This window comes from Mustelus asterias, chromosome 8 (genome assembly GCF_964213995.1).
Source record: "Mustelus asterias chromosome 8, sMusAst1.hap1.1, whole genome shotgun sequence".
NCBI classification, from domain to species: domain Eukaryota; kingdom Metazoa; phylum Chordata; class Chondrichthyes; order Carcharhiniformes; family Triakidae; genus Mustelus; species Mustelus asterias.
Genome location: NC_135808.1, coordinates 3,575,176 through 3,595,748, shown reverse-complemented (window position 1 = coordinate 3,595,748; position 20,573 = coordinate 3,575,176). Strand labels below are relative to the sequence as shown.

The 20,573-nt window shown below is 42.8% G+C and overlaps 1 protein-coding gene and 1 pseudogene across 2 annotated transcripts in view; both read right to left on the bottom strand.

The window, feature by feature from the left end:
* The window catches only part of LOC144496749 (butyrophilin subfamily 1 member A1-like), a 235,194-nt gene extending 219,392 nt beyond the window's left edge, over window positions 1-15,802 (bottom strand). The window contains exons 1-5 of one of the 2 annotated variants that reach the window (XR_013498421.1): window positions 15,482-15,608; window positions 13,070-13,157; window positions 6,467-6,817; window positions 4,589-4,873; window positions 587-706 (exon numbers count right to left, since the gene is read on the bottom strand). Coding sequence is in view for 1 of the 2 variants with exons in the window: in XM_078217266.1 (XP_078073392.1) it covers window positions 587-706; window positions 4,589-4,873; window positions 6,467-6,817; window positions 13,070-13,127 (814 nt within the window). In the remaining variant the exon portion in view is untranslated. Of the gene's footprint in view, window positions 1-586; window positions 707-4,588; window positions 4,874-6,466; window positions 6,818-13,069; window positions 13,158-15,481 lie in introns of both variants that reach the window. The other variant, XM_078217266.1, reaches the window with a different exon arrangement.
* A 4,107-nt stretch (window positions 15,803-19,909) lies between these two features.
* Window positions 19,910-20,111, bottom strand: LOC144498100 (U2 spliceosomal RNA; annotated as a pseudogene).
* Window positions 20,112-20,573: the final 462 nt, after the last annotated feature.

The following is a 20,573-nucleotide window of genomic DNA, read 5'->3' as shown; positions in this document are numbered from 1 at the left end:
GATACGATAAATATAGGTCGCCGTTAATATCAAACAATGGTTAGTTAATCAGATAAGCTTTTGCTTAGTAACATGAATAAATAATATTTATTTGAGGAAAACCTATATTAATATTTTCTCCAGAATACCATTCGTCCACTTCAATACCTTAAGTGTTTAAATAATAGACTGTGCTACAGCACATGTGGTGTTTAAGAAAGGTAGTCATGATGTGGAGATGCCGGCGTTGGACTGGGGTAAACACAGTAAGAAGTTTAACAACACCAGGTTAAAGTCCAACAGGTTTATTTGGTAGCAAAAGCGTGGCTTTTGCTACCAAATAAACCTGTTGGACTTTAACCTGGTGTTGTTAAACTTCTTACTGTGTTTAAGAAAAGCATTAAAATAGCGTGATCACTTGTGTATGTCATTGGCTTAAAGTAGCCCCTTTCCCCTCCACTCAAGACCAAAACTATAATGGTTGAATTATTAAAAGATATGAAGGAACACAAACTGGTCTTCTGAATTTAACATTAAAAACTGGTTCTGTTTACAAATGTTAAATTCCGATCTGTATTCAGCATTGTCACTGAGACTGAGATCGTACCTTTGATATATCTGTATTTTTTCACAATCCAAACGATTCCAGCAGTAAAACTTATTATTAGAAGACAGAGGATCACAGATAAAAACACCAGCCAGCCTGAGACAGTTGGGAAGAATGCATCTGCAAAGCAAATATCAATGAATTAGATAATATTACATTCAACATATTTCAAAGCAATCATTGTAATAGAGTGCCTAATTTTAGCAAAGTTAAACGTTTGAGTTATGCTATAGTTTCTATCAGTCGAGTGGACATTCCACTGATCTGGCTTCTGCACAGGCTTCTCAATGCACAGATAATCCACACTCCCAAAATTGACTTATTTAAATAAGTGAATAGTGTTATTGAACCCACACTGTAATTTTAACTCACAAAGTCAAACTGGATTAAGTCAGAATATCAAGGACAGGGATGTGAAGAGATTCTGATAGGTAACGTATTTACTTATCTTTCTGAGGCCAGGAGAAGCCAGTGTTGGACTGGGGTAAGCACAGTAAGAAGTCTTACAACACCAGGTTAAAGTCCAACAGGTTTATTTGGTAGCACAAGCTTTTGGAGTGTCGCTCCTTCTTCAGGTGAGTGTTCCCCAACAGGAAGAGAACACTCCTGCCTGGTGATTGTCGAGCGGTGTTCATTCATCCGTTGTCGTAGCGTCTGCATGGTCTCCCCAATGTACCATGCCTCGGGACATCCTTTCCTGCAGCGTATCAAGTAGACAACGTTGGCCGAGTCGCAAGAGTATGTAACGTGTACCTGGTGGATGGTGTTCTCACGTGAGATGATGGCATCCGTGTCGATGATCCGGCACGTTTGCAGAGCCCTCAACATGTCATCGATGAAGACGAACATCTCACCAAGGCCATTCCCACATCCCCACTTCTTGCCCTCAAACAACCGCACAACCTCAAACAGACCATTGACCGCAGAAAACTACCCAGCCTTCAGGAGAACAGTGACCACGACACCACACAACCCTGCCACAGCAACCTCTGCAAGACGTGCCGGATCATCCACACGGATGCCATCATCTCACGTGAAAACATCATTCATCAGGTACAAGGTACATACCCTTGCGACTCGGCCAACACTGGAGGAAGGGATGTCCCGAGGCATGGTACATTGGGGAGACCATGCAGACACTACGACAGCGGACGAATGAACACCGCTCGACAATCACCAGGCAAGAGTGTTCTCTTCCTGTTGGGGAACACTTCAGCAGTCACGGGCATTCGGTCTCTAATCTTTGGGTAAGCATTCTCCAAGGCGACCTTCACGACACACGACAGCGCAGAGTCGCTGAGCAGAGACTGATAACCAAGTTCCGCACACGACGACGGCCTCAACCAGGATCTTGGGTTCATGTCACACTATCTGTAACCCCCACGACTTGCCTGGGCTTGCAAAATCTCACTAACTGTCCTGTCTGGAGACAATACGCATCTCTTTAACCTGTGCTTAACCCTCTCTCCACTCATATTGTCTGTACCTTTAAGACTTGATTACCTGTAAAGACTCGCATTCCAACCATTATCTTGTAAATTGAGTTTGTGTCTATATTTGCCCTGTTTGTGAACACAACTCCTCACTCACCTGAAGAAGGAGCGACACTCCGAAAGCTTGTGCTACCAAATAAACCTGTTGGAATTTAACCTGGTCCAGGAGAAGCTGCAGTGCTCTTCAGGCCCCATAAGGAAAGTTTTGGCCTCCCTTACCCTGAATACCCCACGTGCCACCCATTCCCCAGATGTACCTACAAGTTGGTAGGCAGCAATTGACTGGCCATTTTCCACAGTAAGAAGTCTCACAACACCAGGTTAAAGTCCAACAGGTTTATTTGGTAGCAGATACCATAAGCTTTCGGAGCACTGCTCCTTCGTCAGATGGAGTGGAAATCTGCTCTCAAACAGCGCAAACAGACAGAATCACTGTTTGCACTGTTTGAGAGCAGATTTCCACTCCATCTGATGAAGGAGCAGTGCTCCGAAAGCTTATGGTATTTGCTACCAAATAAACCTGTTGGACTTTAACCTGGTGTTGTGAGACTTCTTACTGTGTTCACCCCAGTCCAACGCCGGCATCTCCACATCATTTTCCACAGGCCAACAGCCGGTTCCTGCTCATTCCAGGAAGGAATGCTAGAATGTTACTGAGATCTGGGGATTAAACTATTAACCTTGTTAACTTCCAAATTCCTAACAGTTCATTGTATTGATAATCTTAGACAATGTACCCTAAGGTTTCCCTCTCTCTCCTTTATTTAACTTAAACCTTTGAGCACTGTGTTATGCTAGATTTAGGTGAACTCAGAATATCAGTGCAGCTTCCACCAGAGTTTTTGAATTCATTCTAATGTGCTAAATATCTGAAAGCTTTCCTCTTACACCATGTGTTGTGCAATATGTTGATGTGTCTAACCAGCTGCTCCTCAACTGGCTGAGAAAATAGCATCGGGAGTAGTTTTTGTTTTAAATTGGACAATTCTTCAATCTCCCTTTGCATTATCTCCATACTGTTCTTCCCTAAGTGCATTTAAACATCCCCTTTGAGAAGAATAAGGGAACATGATGAATATTTAATCTGTTGCTGGACTGAAGAACCAAAATCAGGTGACCTTCTTGAGATGCATAGAATTCTCAGGGGGCTTGTCAGGGTAGACAGCTGTTTCCCCTTGTGGGAGAGTCAGGACCAAAGAGCATAATCTCAGAGTAAGGGGTCACCCATTTAAGATAGAGATTCAGAGGAATTTCTTCTCTCAGAGGGTAGTGAATCCGTGGAGGGCTGCAGAGGCTGGGTCATTCAGTATGTTCAAGGCTGAGATGGACAAATTTTTAATCAGTAAGGGAGTCAAGGATTATGGAGATAACGTGATAAAGTGGAGTTGAGGATTATCACATCAGATCAGTCATGATCTCCTTGAATGGCAGAGCAGACTCGATGGGCCAAATGGCCTACTTCTGCTGCTAATGACTTATGGTCTCATAATACCCAAATATAGCAGCTGATTAAAATTATAATCCCCAGAAGATAGAGTTACTCAAGAAAAATTCACAAGAAAGTAAACAACATTACTTCAATTGTGGGGTATAGAAGAGGTAACTTCCAAGTGGAGAGATAAGGGAATTTTCATTATATGCTAAAATCCAGGTCCACTGGATGGGTACCATCAAAGAGAAAGAATGATATGTCCATAGCACAATAACTGAAGAAAGAAACACAGTAGAAGCAACTACCATCACAGCCAGACCCAGCTGCAGAAAACAGCCCCCCCACAAAACGTTATTGCTGGTTAAAATCCCAAAACTCAAACAGAAGAGACTGAGAAGAGACTTTGCTGAGACTGAAGACGGTTTTCACAAACGTGGACAAACTTGTGGGTGGTAATTATCTGTTGGATTTATCTCAGAGTTATATCATATTGGAAGTTTTCGGGGAAAAAAACGGTGTCTCAGAGTTCAGAAAGTGTAAATAGTTGGGAACAAAGGGGTAACTTCATGTAATACTGTGTGTATGTAGCCATCAGTATACTTGAGTGTACTGTTGTAGTGCGTTATATTCCTTGTGTGTTTTTCTTTTAAGTTAATAAATTTAATTTTTAATTGATCACTCAACAAATAGACTATTCTTCCCTGGCTTTCTCACATTATACCAAATTGAAAATATACACCACTAAGAACGGGTGTTCCAAGTTACCCTTCTGGGTTTTGTGATACCCTCGCTTTTAACATCCGTGGGGTTCTCAATACAACTGTCCACTACCCTCTTTATGGAAATTATTCTAGTCTTGAGAATTGGAATAGTTTATGTCAAGAAGTCACATTTTTAACTAATATCCAGGTTTTTAAGGATCACCCCATTTACACAAAAATACTGAAATTAATCATCAAGGTTAACGCTCTCAAATTAACTTTAACGGGAGAATATCTTAATCCCAGTTTGATTTATGGCATTTTTGTAAATCAATCACTATTCCCTTTAATTGACTGTATTTTATAATTTACAGACCTGATATCTGGATAGTTGCTTCTTGTTCTTTTCTCAACAGATTGTTCTGTATGAGGCACCTGAATCTGGTTGATGAATCTTTTGTTACAGCAACATTGCTCTGGACAGTTACAAGACCTTCCGAGTCCTCTTGGAACCTTAGTTGAGGTTGTGCTGTGAGTTTCTGTCCATCTCCACCAGTCCACATTAGCTCCGGCTTAGGGAACCATCCATTAGATTCACACACGAGCTGAATTCCATTTTTATGATATCCCTCTATCTGGATCCAGTGCTCATGTCCCAAACCTACAACGATTAATTTTTATATTTAAAAATAACATTTGTTAACAATCTCGAACGATGGAAAATATTATTTTATCATTATTGAGTGATATAATCAGACTGCTGTAATGGCCGTGAAGGATCATCAATAGATTTCCTTGTGGGCTTTGTGGCGTGCGAGCTTCCTTACCGAACTAGCGGAGATTCCCCAATGAGACACAGACAGCAGAGGCTTACAAACCTGCTGCTCAGCTCAGAGTGGCATTGTAGGTCCCGATGTATAGACAATCTAGCTGTGGCCCTTCTCTTTGGTACACAATAAAGGGTCTGTGGTGACGGGAAACTGGCGTCTGGCTGAATTACTACAGAGACCATTTTTGTGACCCAACAGTGTACACCCAGAAAGTAGAATGCAGGAAGAAAACACTCAAAATGTAAAAACAACTGATTCTAAACTCATTGCTCCAACTTGTCCAGCCTCCAGTTACATGAAAGAGCATGAGTCAAGATGGTGATTGATCCACAGGTCCCACAATCTTTCCAATAATGATACATGCTCATCAAGACCAGGATTTGTGCAGTCAAAACCATTAGATTCACATGAGCTGAATCTAATTTTTATGATATAAAGGAGCACACATTTTCTACCATCAATGATAGTGAAATGGGTGAACACCTAATAAAGAAGTACACTGCCTCGATACCAATATACAGGGCATGCAGGTTCAATGAGTGAAGTATCATTTCACTGGGAAGTCAAAATAACACATGACTTTTCAATACCTTCTGAAAGACCGATATCTCTAAAAATGGAGCGAAGCAGTAAGAAACCACACAAAAATGTGTGATCAGGTGGGTACAGTACACTAATTGCAGGATCCAGTTGATTTTATCTCTTTGAGCTGTGTGGGAAACATTAAACACTTCCTTCAGGACTGCAGGGATCTGAAAGGTGCAGTGGCATTGCCTGATGCTGTGGATATTTAGCCCAGCAATAATCATTCTCATGTCAAACCACCACTCATTCAGTTGCCTGATCAGGTGCCTTTCCAACCAAGCTCCTGATTAAATTACAGGTTTGGGGTCGGCAGACTGTAAACAGTATGACCTTTCTCTTCTCCACCCTTCATTTTGTTTGCCCGAAAAAAAGTATTGTAAACGCTTAACATATTGAATCCAATCCTTAGAATTAGGGTCAAACAGCTCTAATTTGACAAAAGGGGCATTTTGATGACTCAGTCTGTAGACTGATTTGACTTGAATTAGTTAAACACAAGGTTTGTTTCCTCATTTCCCTGGGTGATCTGAAGATGCTTCATTACAACATTCCTTAGCCTGTGTCCTTTTGAATCAATCTGGACTGAACATATTTTCTTAATGAAATGTACAGTGCACAAATATTAGAAGAGGAAGGGATGTTGAAACAAAAATCTTCCTTTCCTCTTCTAAATATTTGTGCACTGGTACATTTCATTAAGAAAATACGTTCAGCCCAGAGTGATTCAACAAGAGTATTTTTGTTTCGAAACAAAGCACTTGAATGTTGACCCAAAACAGTTTAATAAGCCATGTTATTTTCCCAATGGTATTAGTTTGTAAGTAGGTGTGTTCACTTACCTCCAACTTTCAGCTCAACTGTAGTTTCTTCAAAATCTGTTTCACCATCAACTGAACATATGTATTTCCCTTCATCATGCACCCTTGTGTTCTTTATTCGAAGAGAAATGTTTCCTTTGGTCAATTCATCTTTAAACAGTTCAGTCCTTCCTCTGTAACCATGATCCTGAGCAGAAGTGTCATCTTCGCCATTTCTGTACACGTGTACTGCTGAACCAATGCCTGATTTAAACCATCGCACCACCATGTTGCCGATGACGGATATTTCTGGCTTAAGCAAACATTCCAATAGAACATCTTTGCCCACAATGGCTACAACAGGATGACTTGGCCCATTAACTGTGAATTTACCTGTGGAATTATGGTCCAATTAATTTACTTCAACTTCCAATATCTTAAATATTAAACTTTTAAAAATTGCCATTCCCATCCCTTCTCAAACAACGATAAATAAAGCTGCTTAATATGAACAGAAAATTAAATCAATTTTCTATCTAGCAATTGGAAGAAAATGTCAATACACTACTAATCAGAGTTTGGTAATTACCTTGTTAAGAGAATTGCCAGTACAAGCTGTGACACTGATTGTATTATCTTGGAAATAAAGAAACACTGATTGTATTATAAATAGAAACAGCTTCAACACTGAAGCTGACTGGTTGAATCAGGTGGATAGAGTGTGGTGCTAATAATGCCAAGGTTGGGGTTCAATCCTGTACTCGCCGCTTTGTGGGTTGAGCTCCTTGCAGGCCAGCAGCTCTGAGAAAGAGGTTTACAATAAAATAGCTTGAACCCATAGACCAGTCTGGAGCGATTCTTACACCACAACCAATTATTGTGAGTAGCAATGGTCACAGAGGATGAGCCTTAAGCTTGGTGACTGACTGCTGTATGTGAAGCCTTTTGTCTCCATCCTCTGATGAAAACAAGTGTACTATTGCTGACAATTTAAGTTACAGAATGGTGCAAAATTGCAAGTTTTGACTATCCATCAAGTTTTTCTGACTCTGAACCATATCAGTGATGGAAAGCTGAAGTTGAAATGTGGCCCTGGGTTATTTCCAAACCCTGAAAGAAGCAAGGTATGGCAATAGTATTATCATTCCCAACCAAAAGTAGAATATGGAGTAAGGTATTTTCAGAGGATGATCTGGATCAAGAAGAGGGATCGGATCTTCTGTTACAATGTTTGGATTAGATTTACAAAAAGGGCAAATTATTGGAAGCGTATGAAGCCTGGGCAATCTTTGATCGGTTTTGAAAATCAGAGCAGCAGTCCATGGAAGAGTTTAGTTGTAAAAGAAAACTAGAGATTTACACCTGAAATTCTGGAATCTGTACTGGCATTTAAATGACTGGACTGTGCCCATATTTCCCATGTTGATAGTCTTCTGGTACTAATGGGTTCAATTCCGGGGGGGGAAAGATTCACTCTTACTTCAAATGGCTGCAGCCCTTAAAAGATTTCTGGGAGAACAGTTGTTCCCAGCCACTCTTGTCAAATGCACACAATGCTGTGAAATTGTCTTTCAAATTATGACATTTCATTTAAAACTTGGGGGAAGTTAAGATTTAAAAAATGAAATTGGGATAAAATAAAAAAAAGGAAATTGTATAGGACAGCTGTCTGAAGGGATTTTAATATGTGAAGTAGCATACCAGTGAGAGAAGTGAGTGTTTACCTATGTGACTCAAGGAAAACAATGGAGTATAGAAGAGAGAACTTCAAAGTGGAAAGATAAGAAAATTGACATGTATCTGCTGAAAACTAGGGTGGGCAACATCAAAGGGAAAGAATTATATATCCATAACACAAGAACTGGAGAAAGGCACAAAGTTGCAGCTACAATCACAGCCATACCCAACTGCAGTAAGTCTCCTGAAAAACAGTTTTGCAAAAATGGCAGCCAGTTAAGATCGCAAATTAGATCTGAGAAGATTTTGCCCCGTTGAAACTGAAGATGGTTTTCCCAAACGTGAAGAAATAACCTGTGCATGGTAATTATCTGCTGGACTTGGCTCATTGAGTTTTTAATATTGGATGTTTCTTGGGAACAAAGGAGCACCTCAGAATTGAGGAAACATAGGTAATTGGGAACCAAGGTGTAACTTCATGTAATACTGTGTGTATAGCCATTTGTGTAGTTAAGTGTGGTTTTCTGTTCAGTTAATGAATATTATTTTTAATTGATCACAAAACAATTAGACTATTCCTCACTGGTTTTGCATATCTTTTCTCTCAGTATACAAATTGAAAATATACACCAATAAGAACTGGCGTTCCAAGTTACCCTTCTGGGTTTTGGGAGACCCTTGCTTTTAACATCAGCAGGGTTCTTATCCGCCCCCAGAGTCAGCCCCCCTCAGCCCCCAGAGTCACCCAGCTCGGTGCTTACTTTAAAATTTTCAGGTCAGGAATATAACCCACCCTTTAATACCTGTATTCTTGTGGGGAAAATGATTTTTGATGAGCAGGTTTTCATTTAACATGTTGTTTTTCAGGAACACATTAATTATGCTAAACATGGTAACCGTTTTATCCCACAAAACATCAATTCTATCATCAGGTTCAATTAAATCAAATTATATTTGAGTTGTAGTCATTCATTTAGCTCAATATGTCCTCTGTATATAATTGCAGTGAAACAGTAAGTCAGTCAGCCTTGCTGAATATAATCTGTCCTTAATAAACCTTACCCAGTGAATAGGAATTTTCCTTCCCCACACACCTATCATTCAGCACAATTACTGGGTTCTATACTGTGTCAATCGTTACCATACCTGGTACAAGCATCTCCATTTGATAGACTTCAAACTATTTAGAATCATCTTAAAGGAAAATATGCTGTGCCACATAGGATAAAGAGTGACACAGTAATCCTAGAACATTGTGTGCTGTTTTGGTCTCTTTTTCGGAGGAAAGATGTTCTTGCTCTCGAGGGAGTGCGGCGAAGGTTTACCAGGCTGATTCTGGGAATGGCAGGTCTGATGTATGAGGAGAGATTGACTAGGTTAGGATTGTTTTCGCTGGAGTTCAGACGAATGAGAGGGGATCTCATAGAGACTTATAAAATTCTAACAGGACTAGACAAGGTAGATGCAGGAAGGATGTTCCCGACAGTAGGGGAGTCCAAAACCAGGGGTCACAATCTGAGGATTTGGAGTAGACCATTTAGGACTGAGATGAGGAGACATTTCTTCACCCAAAGAGTGGTGAACCAGTGGAATTCAATACCATAAGAAGTAGTTGGTACAAAAACATTGAATGTATTCAAGAAGCAGCTGGATATAGCACTTGGGGCAAATGGAATCAAAGGTTATGTGAAGAAAGCAGGATTAGGCAATTGAGTTGGACGATCAGCCATGATCGTGATGAGTGCTGGAGCAGGCTCAACTGGCCTTCTCGTGCTCCTATCTTCTATGTTTCCATGCTGAAGGGTATGTATGTGTGAACATGTACGGCAAATTCCTATTCATTTTAGATGACATTGCAACTCCATGCACTAGGGTCTACATCTCTGTGACATCAAACCAAGATGTGGAGATGCCGGCGTTGGACTGGGGTAAACACAGTAAGAAGTTTAACAACACCAGGTTAAAGTCCAACAGGTTTATTTGGTAGCAAAAGCCACACAAGCTTTCGGAGCTCTAAGCCCCTTCTTCAGGTGAGTGGGAATTCTGTTCACAAACAGAGCTTATAAAGACACAGACTCAATTTACATGAATAATGGTTGGAATGCGAATACTTACAACTAATCAAGTCTTTAAGAAACAAAACAATGTGAGTGGAGAGAGCATCAAGACAGGCTAAAAAGATGTGTATTCTCTCCAGACAAGACAGCCAGTGAAACTCTGCAGGTCCACGCAACTGTGGGAGTTACAAATAGTGTGACATGAACCCAATATCCCGGTTGAGGCCATCCTCGTGTGTGCGGAACTTGGCTATCAGTTTCTGCTCAGTGACTCTGCGCTGTCATGTGTCGCGAAGGCCGCCTTGGAGAACGCTTACCCGAATATCAGAGGCCGAATGCCCGTGACCACTGAAGTGCTCCCCAACAGGAAGAGAACAGTCTTGCCTGGTGATTGTCGAGCGGTGTTCATTCATCCGTTGTCGCAGCGTCTGCATAGTTTCCCCAATGTACCATGCCTCGGGACATCCTTTCTTGCAGCGTATCAGGTAGACAACATTGGCCGAATTGCAAGAGTATGTACCGTGTACCTGGTGGATGGTGTTCTCACGTGAGATGATGGCATCTGTGTCGATGATCCGGCATGTCTTGCAGAGGTTGCTGTGGCAGGGTTGTGTGGTGTCATGGTCACTGTTCTCCCAACAGTTCACCAACAACTGCCAGTTTCCAGATGCAATTTTACATCTCATCCGCTTCATCCTGGACCACAATATCTTCACCTTCAACAACCAGTTCTTCATCCAGACACACGGAACAGCCATGGGGACCAAATCCGCACCTCAATATGCCAACATCTTCATGCACAGGTTCGAACAAGACTTCTTCACCGCACGGGACCTTCAACCGATGCTATACACTAGATACATCGATGACATTTTCTTCCTTTGGACTCATGGTGAACAATCACTGAAACAACTCTATGATGACATCAACAAGTTCCATCCCACCATCAGGCTCACCATAGACTACTCTCCGGAATCGGTTGCATTCTTGGACACACGCATCTCCATTAAGGACGGTCACCTCAGCACCTCACTGTACCGCAAGCCCACGGATAACCTCACGATGCTCCACTTCTCCAGCTTCCACCCTAAACACGTTAAAGAAGCCATCCCCTATGGACAAGCCCTCCGTATACACAGGATCTGCTCGGATGAGGAGGATCGCAACAGACACCTCCAGACGCTGAAAGATGCCCTCATAAGAACAGGATATGGCGCTCGACTCATTGATCAACAGTTCCAACGCGCCACAGCGAAAAACCGCACCGACCTCCTCAGAAGACAAACACGGGACACAGTGGACAGAGTACCCTTCGTTGTCCAGTACTTCCCCGGAGCGGAGAAGCTACGGCATCTCCTCCGGAGCCTTCAACATGTCATTGATGAAGACGAACATCTCATCAAGGCCATCCCCACACCCCCACTTCTTGCCTTCAAACAACCGCACAACCTCAAACAGACCATTGTCCACAGCAAACTACCCAGCCTTCAGGAGAACAGTGACCATGACACCACACAACCCTGCCACAGCAACCTCTGCAAGACGTGCCGGATCATCGACACAGATGCCATCATCTCACGTGAGAACACCATCCACCAGGTACACGGTACATACTCTTGCAATTCGGCCAACGTTGTCTACCTGATACGCTGCAAGAAAGGATGTCCCGAGGCATGGTACATTGGGGAAACTATGCAGACGCTGCGACAACGGATGAATGAACACCGCTCGACAATCACCAGGCAAGATTGTTCTCTTCCTGTTGGGGAGCACTTCAGTGGTCACGGGCATTCGGCCTCTGATATTCGGGTAAGCGTTCTCCAAGGCGGCCTTTGCGACACATGACAGCGCAGAGTCGCTGAGCAGAAACTGATAGCCAAGTTCCCCACACACGAGGACGGCCTCAACCGGGATATTGGGTTCATGTCACACTATTTGTAACTCCCACAGTTGCGTGGACCTGCAGAGTTTCACTGGCTGTCTTGTCTGGAGACAATACACATCTTTTTAGCCTGTCTTGATGCTCTCTCCACTCACATTGTTTTGTTTCTTAAAGACTTGATTAGTTGTAAGTATTCGCATTCCAACCATTATTCATGTAAATTGAGTCTGTGTCTTTATAAGCTCTGTTTGTGAACAGAATTCCCACTCACCTGAAGAAGGGGCTTAGAGCTCCGAAAGCTTGTGTGGCTTTTGCTACCAAATAAACCTGTTGGACTTTAACCTGGTGTTGTTAAACTTCTTACCACATCAAACCAAGCCAACACGAGTTGAGTGATTTTATCTGCTTTTGTCTCAGAGTAAGGCAAACATATAGAATAATAACTAATAGAATAGTAATCACTTAAGTTGCTTTGATGCAACTTATGTCTGTATGATCACTGAATACATAAATGACTGCACCGTGTTAACATAAATCAGAAACATCCCTTATAGAGCAGGCCTTGCTGTCTGTCTGGCTTTTTCTTCTGACTCTCCTTTTGAAAGTCTGATTCCAGTGTTAGCTTTGAGTCAAAGCACCCCACTCCTCAGTCTGCCAGAAAACGATAGGCACGGAGTTGAAATGAGGAATGTCGGAGCAACAACTAAGTTTCATTGTTTGACAAATGGTGGTTTAGATTCTGTACAGAAACAACTGCAGAGACGGGGGAGGTCAGGCGATGTGACAGAAGTAAAATGGGTGGTGTTAGTGAGGGGTGATTATAACACATTTAAAGCACAAGAATTTTAAGTTGCAGCTTGTTGCTGAACTGCCTTTTCAATGTGCAGTCTGAGACTTATCTGCTTTTCCAAAGTAAGCCTACTGACCAAACAACTAAATTCTGTAACAGCAGAGAACTTAATTAGACATACAATTTTGCTGTGAAGGTGGAACTGTATCATTACTTAAATAAATGTTAATATTCCTTACCATTTATGGACAGTGGCACAACAAACAGTAAAAGCACAATGAGGTCAATTCCTTCCATCTTTGAGAGATCTTAGCAGAATAACCATCTCTGAAATGTAGAAACAGAGAAAATCAACATAGCTCTAGCTTTAGATGAATGCTTGAAACACCACAACACACAAGGCTATGGACCAACTGCTGGAAAACACTGGGATTAGGATAGGTGCTTGATGGTTGGTACAGACCTAATGAGCTGAAGGGCCTCTTTTAGTGCCGTAAAATTCAATCGCTTCTTGGCCTTTTGGCTAAAATCAAGTGTAGTTTTGGCATCCTGCACTTGGTTGAAGTCATAAGGTTACACTGAGGCTTTATTTGAAGCAATTTTTTAAAGCAGCATCTAGACCTTTTGGCTAAGATTCAAATGAGATCATGCCTTGGAGGTGCAATGCCTGCTCCTATCAGCTTGGATAATGCAGATCAAGCCCAAGACAGGAAACGGCCAACCTGTCTTGTCAGCTTGGATCTGTAATGTCTCACTTATTGAGACTTTGATTGGATATAAACAAAAAAAACCCTGATGCGCGATTGATTCACACGGGAGGCTAGGACGTACCCGAGAATAAAGGCTTTTATTCACAACAAGATTGGAGCACACTACTTAACAATATTATCCCAGACTAAGGGCTACTAGGAAGTAGCAGTGACCTTTCTACTCCAGTAAGAAGGCGGAGCCGAACGGAGTGTACCACATAAACAATAATAACAGGTGGAACACCTGCCGTGGTTCCCCGTGGACGGCAAGAAGAGTTCGTCAATCTGAATAGAGAGTCTGAGTCTTGATCTTCCAGGCAGCAAGGCTTTATTAGCTCATACAAGTCAACAAAGCCGGGATTTCCGGATGAATCCAAAGAACCAGCGCGCTTACAGCATTTTTATACACATTTTAGCCTCATACCTCATCTTTCTTATCTTACAGTCAAGGCTTTTCTTACAGACCCCAAGGCCACTTTTCGTTAGCCACCATGGTTTACTAGACCTACGTTATCTGCCTTTTCTCTGATTGGTCACTAATGAATGTGCTATGATATCATTGTGGTTCCATCTTGCCTTCCTATCTGAAGTTTATTATCTAATCAGCCAAGGTTGTTGTTTGTTCAACCATTGTGGAGCATCCTACTGTGCCAAGACTTTTTAAAAGATGTGCGTTTCTTAGGTTTTAGGAAATTACTGTCAGCTTCTGTGTGTTTGCTTGACTTCTTTTAGCCTTCATGTTCATTCATGTGAGTATCTATGTGTACTGGCCTGGTAAGGTTTCGTGCACTTAAAAGGGTACAAGTGCTTAATAAGATATGTGATGATATATGAGAACTTCTTAGGTAGTGATTATTTCTTCTGTGTCAATTATTATCCCCTACTTGTCCTAATAATTATTCCTTCCAATATATGTTGTCTTAATGATTATTCCTTACACACCCCAACCCTAACCCCAACAGTAACAAGAGTAACATATGTACAAGTACCCATTGTGGTAACCATCTATGGTTCACCACAAACCCTAACTGTTAAAAATCTGATCTTTGATGTGTAGTTCATCATTGTTAAACAGGCTTTGTGTCACTTGGTAAAATGTAAAACAAATTTATCCATTCCATAGCCAAATACATGAACTTATTCAATAATTCAGAAAACATTCAATTTTGCAGATTGGTTGAATTCTCACATTCCTGACTTTACAGATTGTTGGATTCATTTTGTCACAAAAGGGAAATACGTTTTTAAAAAAATAAACAGCACAAGTATATCTAAGAGAAGCTGAGATGAAAAGTCGCTTCAAGAGACACCAGATACAACTGAGCAAAAGCTGAGTCAAAGTGAGGGGCTTTCAGAAGCATATCGAAGGGGAAGAGAGAATTGGAGAGTTTCAGGGAGGGAACTCCAGAGTTTCGGGTGCAGGCAGCTGAAGTCACCGCTGTCAATGGTGAAGGAATGGGACAGAATGTAATCGTGGCTGCTTTTAGCACAAGAGAAACTCTGGGATTAAATGTTTGTTTCCAGAAAGGAGGCGCCGCAGTTATCTACAGGGTTAAATGATTTCACTTTAAATATAAATTTGTAACGTTTCGTGTAATGGCCGCCACAAGACTCTTCCTCCATTTCATTTCCGTCTTTCTTTCTGGTCGCTGTGTTTAACTCTGATTTTTGTTTTAAATCTCCTCTCCCTCCCGTCCCCCTGACACTGACAGGAGCCGCTTCCAGACTCTCTGAAAGGGATTAGAAACATTTTATACACTTTACAACTTCTCACTGGACAATCTCCAGCGGCTCCCAGTTCAATTCCTTGTGTTTGATCAGGATCTTTCAGTCTGAATGAAAACCACCCAATCCCACAGCAAATAAACTTTCCCCAAAATAAAAAAAACACCTGGGACTCACCTCTTACTTTCCCGCGATCTGATCGGAGATTTTCCGCCGTTTTCCAACAGATCTGTGAAGAGTAAAAATGTTCACAACAGCTCGCCCCACCTTGAAAACTTTTACTTTCATTTTCACTCAGTTACTGAATTAAATCATGGATCCTGGTTTGGAACCAGTCTGTAATCACCCAGAAATCACTATTTAATAATAATCCCCAGAGAATTCATCAGGTGTCACCTCATAACATGGATTTAATTAATAAAGTGTAGATTGGGTCAACTGGCCTTTAAAATCCTCCCAAGTCAGACATGGATTTGCCCTCAAATTGCCGCTCCCAATCCACATTCCCCAGTTCCTGTCTAATTTGGATATATTTGGCCCTCTCCCAATTAAGCATCCTCACCCTAGATCCACTCTTGTCCTTACCCATGAATACCCAAAATCTTATGAATTATAGAACATAGAACATAGAACATTACAGCGCAGAACAGGCCCTTCGGCCCACGATGTTGCACCGACCAGTTAAAAAAAAACTGTGACCCTCCAACCTAAACCAATTTCTTTTCATCCATGAACCTATCTACGGATCTCTTAAACGCCCCCAAACTAGGCGCATTTACTACTGATGCTGGCAGGGCATTCCAATCCCTCACCACCCTCTGGGTAAAGAACCTACCCCTGACATCGGTTCTATAACTACCCCCCCTCAATTTAAAGCCATGCCCCCTCGTGCTGGATTTCTCCATCAGAGGAAAAAGGCTATCACTATCCACCCTATCTAAACCTCTAATCATCTTATATGTTTCAATAAGATCCCCTCTTAGCCGCCGCCTTTCCAGCGAAAACAATCCCAAATCCCTCAGCCTCTCCTCATAGGATCTCCCCTCCATACCAGGCAACATCCTGGTAAACCTCCTCTGCACCCTCTCCAAAGCCTCCACATCCTTCCTGTAATGTGGGGACCAGAACTGCACACAGTACTCCAAGTGCGGCCGCACCAGAGTTGTGTACAGTTGCAACATAACGCTACGACTCCTAAATTCAATCCCCCTACCAATAAACGCCAAGACACCATATGCCTTCTTAACAACCTTATCTACTTGATTCCCAACTTTCAGGGATCTATGCACACATACACCTAGATCCCTCTGCTCCTCCACACTATTCAAAGTCCTCCCGTTAGCCCTATACTCAACACATCTGTTATTCCTACCAAAGTGAATTACCTCACACTTCTCCGCATTAAACTCCATCCGCCACCTCTCGGCCCAACTTTGCAACCTGTCTAAGTCTTCCTGCAAACTACGACACCCTTCCTCACTGTCTACCACACCACCGACTTTGGTGTCATCAGCAAATTTGCTAATCCACCCAACTATACCCTCATCCAGATCATTAATAAATATTACAAACAGCAGTGGCCCCAAAACAGATCCCTGAGGTACACCACTTGTAACCGCACTCCATGATGAATATTTACTATCAACCACCACCCTCTGTTTCCTATCCGCTAGCCAATTCCTGATCCAATTTCCTAGATCACCCCCAATCCCATACATCTGCATTTTCTGCAGAAGCCTACCATGGTGAACCTTATCAAACGCCTTACTAAAATCCATATATACCACGTCCACTGCCTTGCCCCCATCCACCTCCTTGGTCACTTTCTCAAAAAACTCAATAAGGTTAGTAAGGCACGACCTACCTGCCACAAAACCATGCTGACTATCACCTATCAATTCATTACTCTCCAAATAACTATAAATCCTATCCCTTATAATTTTTTCCAACATCTTGCCGACAACAGAAGTGAGACTCACCGGTCTATAATTCCCGGGGAAGTCTCTGTTCCCCTTCTTAAACAATGGGACAACATTCGCTAACCTCCAATCTTCTGGTACTATACCAGAGGCCAACGACGACCTGAAGATCAGAGCCAGAGGCTCTGCAATCACTTCTCTTGCCTCCCAGAGAATCCTTGGATAAATCCCATCCGGACCAGGGGATTTATCTATTTTCAGACCCTCCAGAATATCCTGCACATCCTCCTTATCAACTGTAATACTGTCTATTCTACTCCCTTGCAACCCAGTGTCCTCCTCAGCTATATTCATGTCCCCTTGCGTGAACACCGAAGAGAAATATTGGTTCAATGCTTCACCAATCTCCTCCGGTTCCACACATAACTTCCACACATAACTTATAGTTGCTAAGCCCAAAATGCTCCCCCATTGATCACCTGGCCCAGCTCATTCCCTAAGGCTAAGTCTAGTATGGCCCCCTCCCTAGTTGATTGTCAACATACTGTATCAAAAAGTCCTCCCAGACACATTTAATTAATTGCTCTCCATCCGAGCCCCTGGCTCTAAGGGATTCCCAGTCAATATGGGGGAAGTTAAAGTTACCTGATGCGCGATTAAATCACTCGGGAGACTAGATTGTTCCCGGGAAATGAAGGCTTTTATTACTGACAAGAATGGAGCACACTATATACAATACAATCCCAGACTAAAGGGTCTCCAGGCAGTGCAGTGACCTTTATACTTCCCCGGTAGGCGGAGCCAACTGGAGTGTACCACAGAACAATATCAACAAGTAGAACAGCCCAACCCTAACCCCAACAGTAATTACAGTAACATCTCTACAAACTCCATAGTGCTGACCATCCATGGCTCAGCACTCATAGTGGTAACCAACTATGGTTCACCACATTACCCACCACATCTACCCTGCTTTTTTCACACCTTTTCAGTATCTGAATACACAACTGCTCCTCTGTCTCCTGCAGACTGTTGGGAGATCTATAATACAGTCCCAACATTGTGATCTCACCCTTCCTATTCCTGAGCTCCACCCCTAATGCCTCACTACAAGATCCCTCCAATATGTCTTCCCTCAACACAGATGAGATGTGCTCCCTCACCCCTTTTGTTTCCCTTTCTGTCCCATCTAAAACAGCGATATCCCAGAATGTTCAGCTGCCAGTCCTGTCCCTTCTTTAACTATGCCTCCGTAATTGCAATAACATCATAATTCCATGCAGTAATCCAGGCTCTCAGTTAATCTGTTTTACCTGTATTACTTCTTGCATTGAAGCAAATGCACTCCAGTCCTGCTGAGCCCCGTGGCTTCCCTCTGCCTGCCCTTGCTCTGCGCTATGTTTATCTCAGTCTCACTTTCTTCTCCAGTCCCTACAACAACTGGCCTGCTGTTCCGGTGCCCACCCCCCATCAAACTAGTTTAAACCCTCCCGAACAGCACTCCCACCCAGGATATTGGTGCCCCTCCAGTTCAGGTGTAACCCGTCCTTCTTGTACAGGTCCCCCCAACAGTATCCAAAAGGGTATACCTGTTTGAGAGGGGGATAGCCACAGGAGACTCCTGCATTATCTGCCTACCTCTCCTGGCGGTCACCCATCTACCTGTCTGGAGGTGTGACCACCTCCTTGAAACTTGTGTCTAACCACACTCAATCATTGAGTGATATTAAATTTGAAATCTAACTACGTAAATATAACACAACATAGATGGCAGGACAGATGATGTGTTGCAGCTGTAGCATATGGGTATTGATGGACACCTATTTTTTGTTTCTTCTTTGATGGAGTATGGTCCTCGTTGGCTAGACCAGTATTTCTTGCTCATCACTAATTAGAGTGATAGAGGTTTACAACATGGAAACTGGCCCTTCGGTCCAACTTGTCCATGCCACCTCTTTTTTTAACCACTAAGCTAGTCCCAGTTGCCCATGTCGGGCCCATATCCCTCTATACCCATTTTTCTCATGTAACTGTCTAAACGTTTTTTAAAAGACAAAATTGTACCTGCCTCTACTACTGCCTCTGGCAGCTTGTTCCAGACACTCACCACCTTCTGTGAAAAAATTGCCTCTCTGGACCCTTTTGTATCTCTCCCCTCTCACTTTAAACCTATGCCCTCTAGTTTTAGACTCCCCTATCTTTGGGAAAAGATATTGACTATCGAGTTGGCTATGCTCCTCATTATTTTATAGACCTCTATAAGATCACCCCTAAGCTTCCTATGGTCCAGAGAAAAATGTCCCAGTCAATCCAGCCCCTCCTTATAACTCAAACCATCAAGTCCCGGTAGCATCCTAGTAAATCTTTTCTGCACTCTTTCCAGTTTAATAATATCCTTTCTTTAATCCATATCTGTCGAGCTGCGGTTCCTAAGGGACCATGTTAGAGAACTGGAACTGCAGCTCGAGGATCTTCGTCTGGTTAGGGAAAATGAGGAGGTGATAGACAGGAGCTATCAGCAGGTGGTCACACCAGGGCCACGGGAGGCAGACAAGTTTTTTTAAAATACTTTTCCAATTCAATCAAATCAAGTCCAATTCAGAGTCTCAACAAGTTGAGACATTTCCGATCCAGGCTGGCAAGACAGGGCAAGCGACCATTTGCCCTGTCCTGGGCCTGATCTACATGAGCCAAGCTGATTGGAGGAGGGAAAGCAATTCCTCCTCCAAGACTTGAGCTCATTTGCATCTTAGCCAAAAGGCCGAGATTCCGCTTTTAAAAATTGCTTCATATGAAACATATGAAGCTTCAATGTAACCTAATGACCTCAACCAAGTGCAGCATCCGCATAACTACACTTGATCTTAGCCAAAAGGCCGAGAAGCACGGGAGGCAGACAAGTGGGTAACATCCAGGAAGGGGAAATCTCGGGTGATAAAGAGCACCCCAGTGGATGTGCCCCTTCACAATAAGTACTCCTGTCTGAGTACTGCTGGGGGGGACAGCCCACCTGGGGGAAGCAGCAGTGGCCGTGTCTCTGGAGCAGAGTCCGGCCCTGTAACTCAGAGGGCTAAGGAAAGGGGGAGGAAGGCAGTATTAATCGGGGACTCAACAGTAAGGGGATCGGACAGGCGTTTTTGCGGAGGCAGACGGGAGTCTCAGATGGTGATCTGCCTGCCTGGTGCCGGGATCCGGGATGTCTCTGATCGTGTCCCAGATATCCTGAGGTGGGAGAGAGAGGAGCCAGAGGTCGTGGTACACATTGGTACCGCTGACATAGGTAGGAAGAGGAAAGGGGTCATGAAAAGAGAATATAGGGAGTTAGGTAGACAGTTGGGAAGGAGGAACGC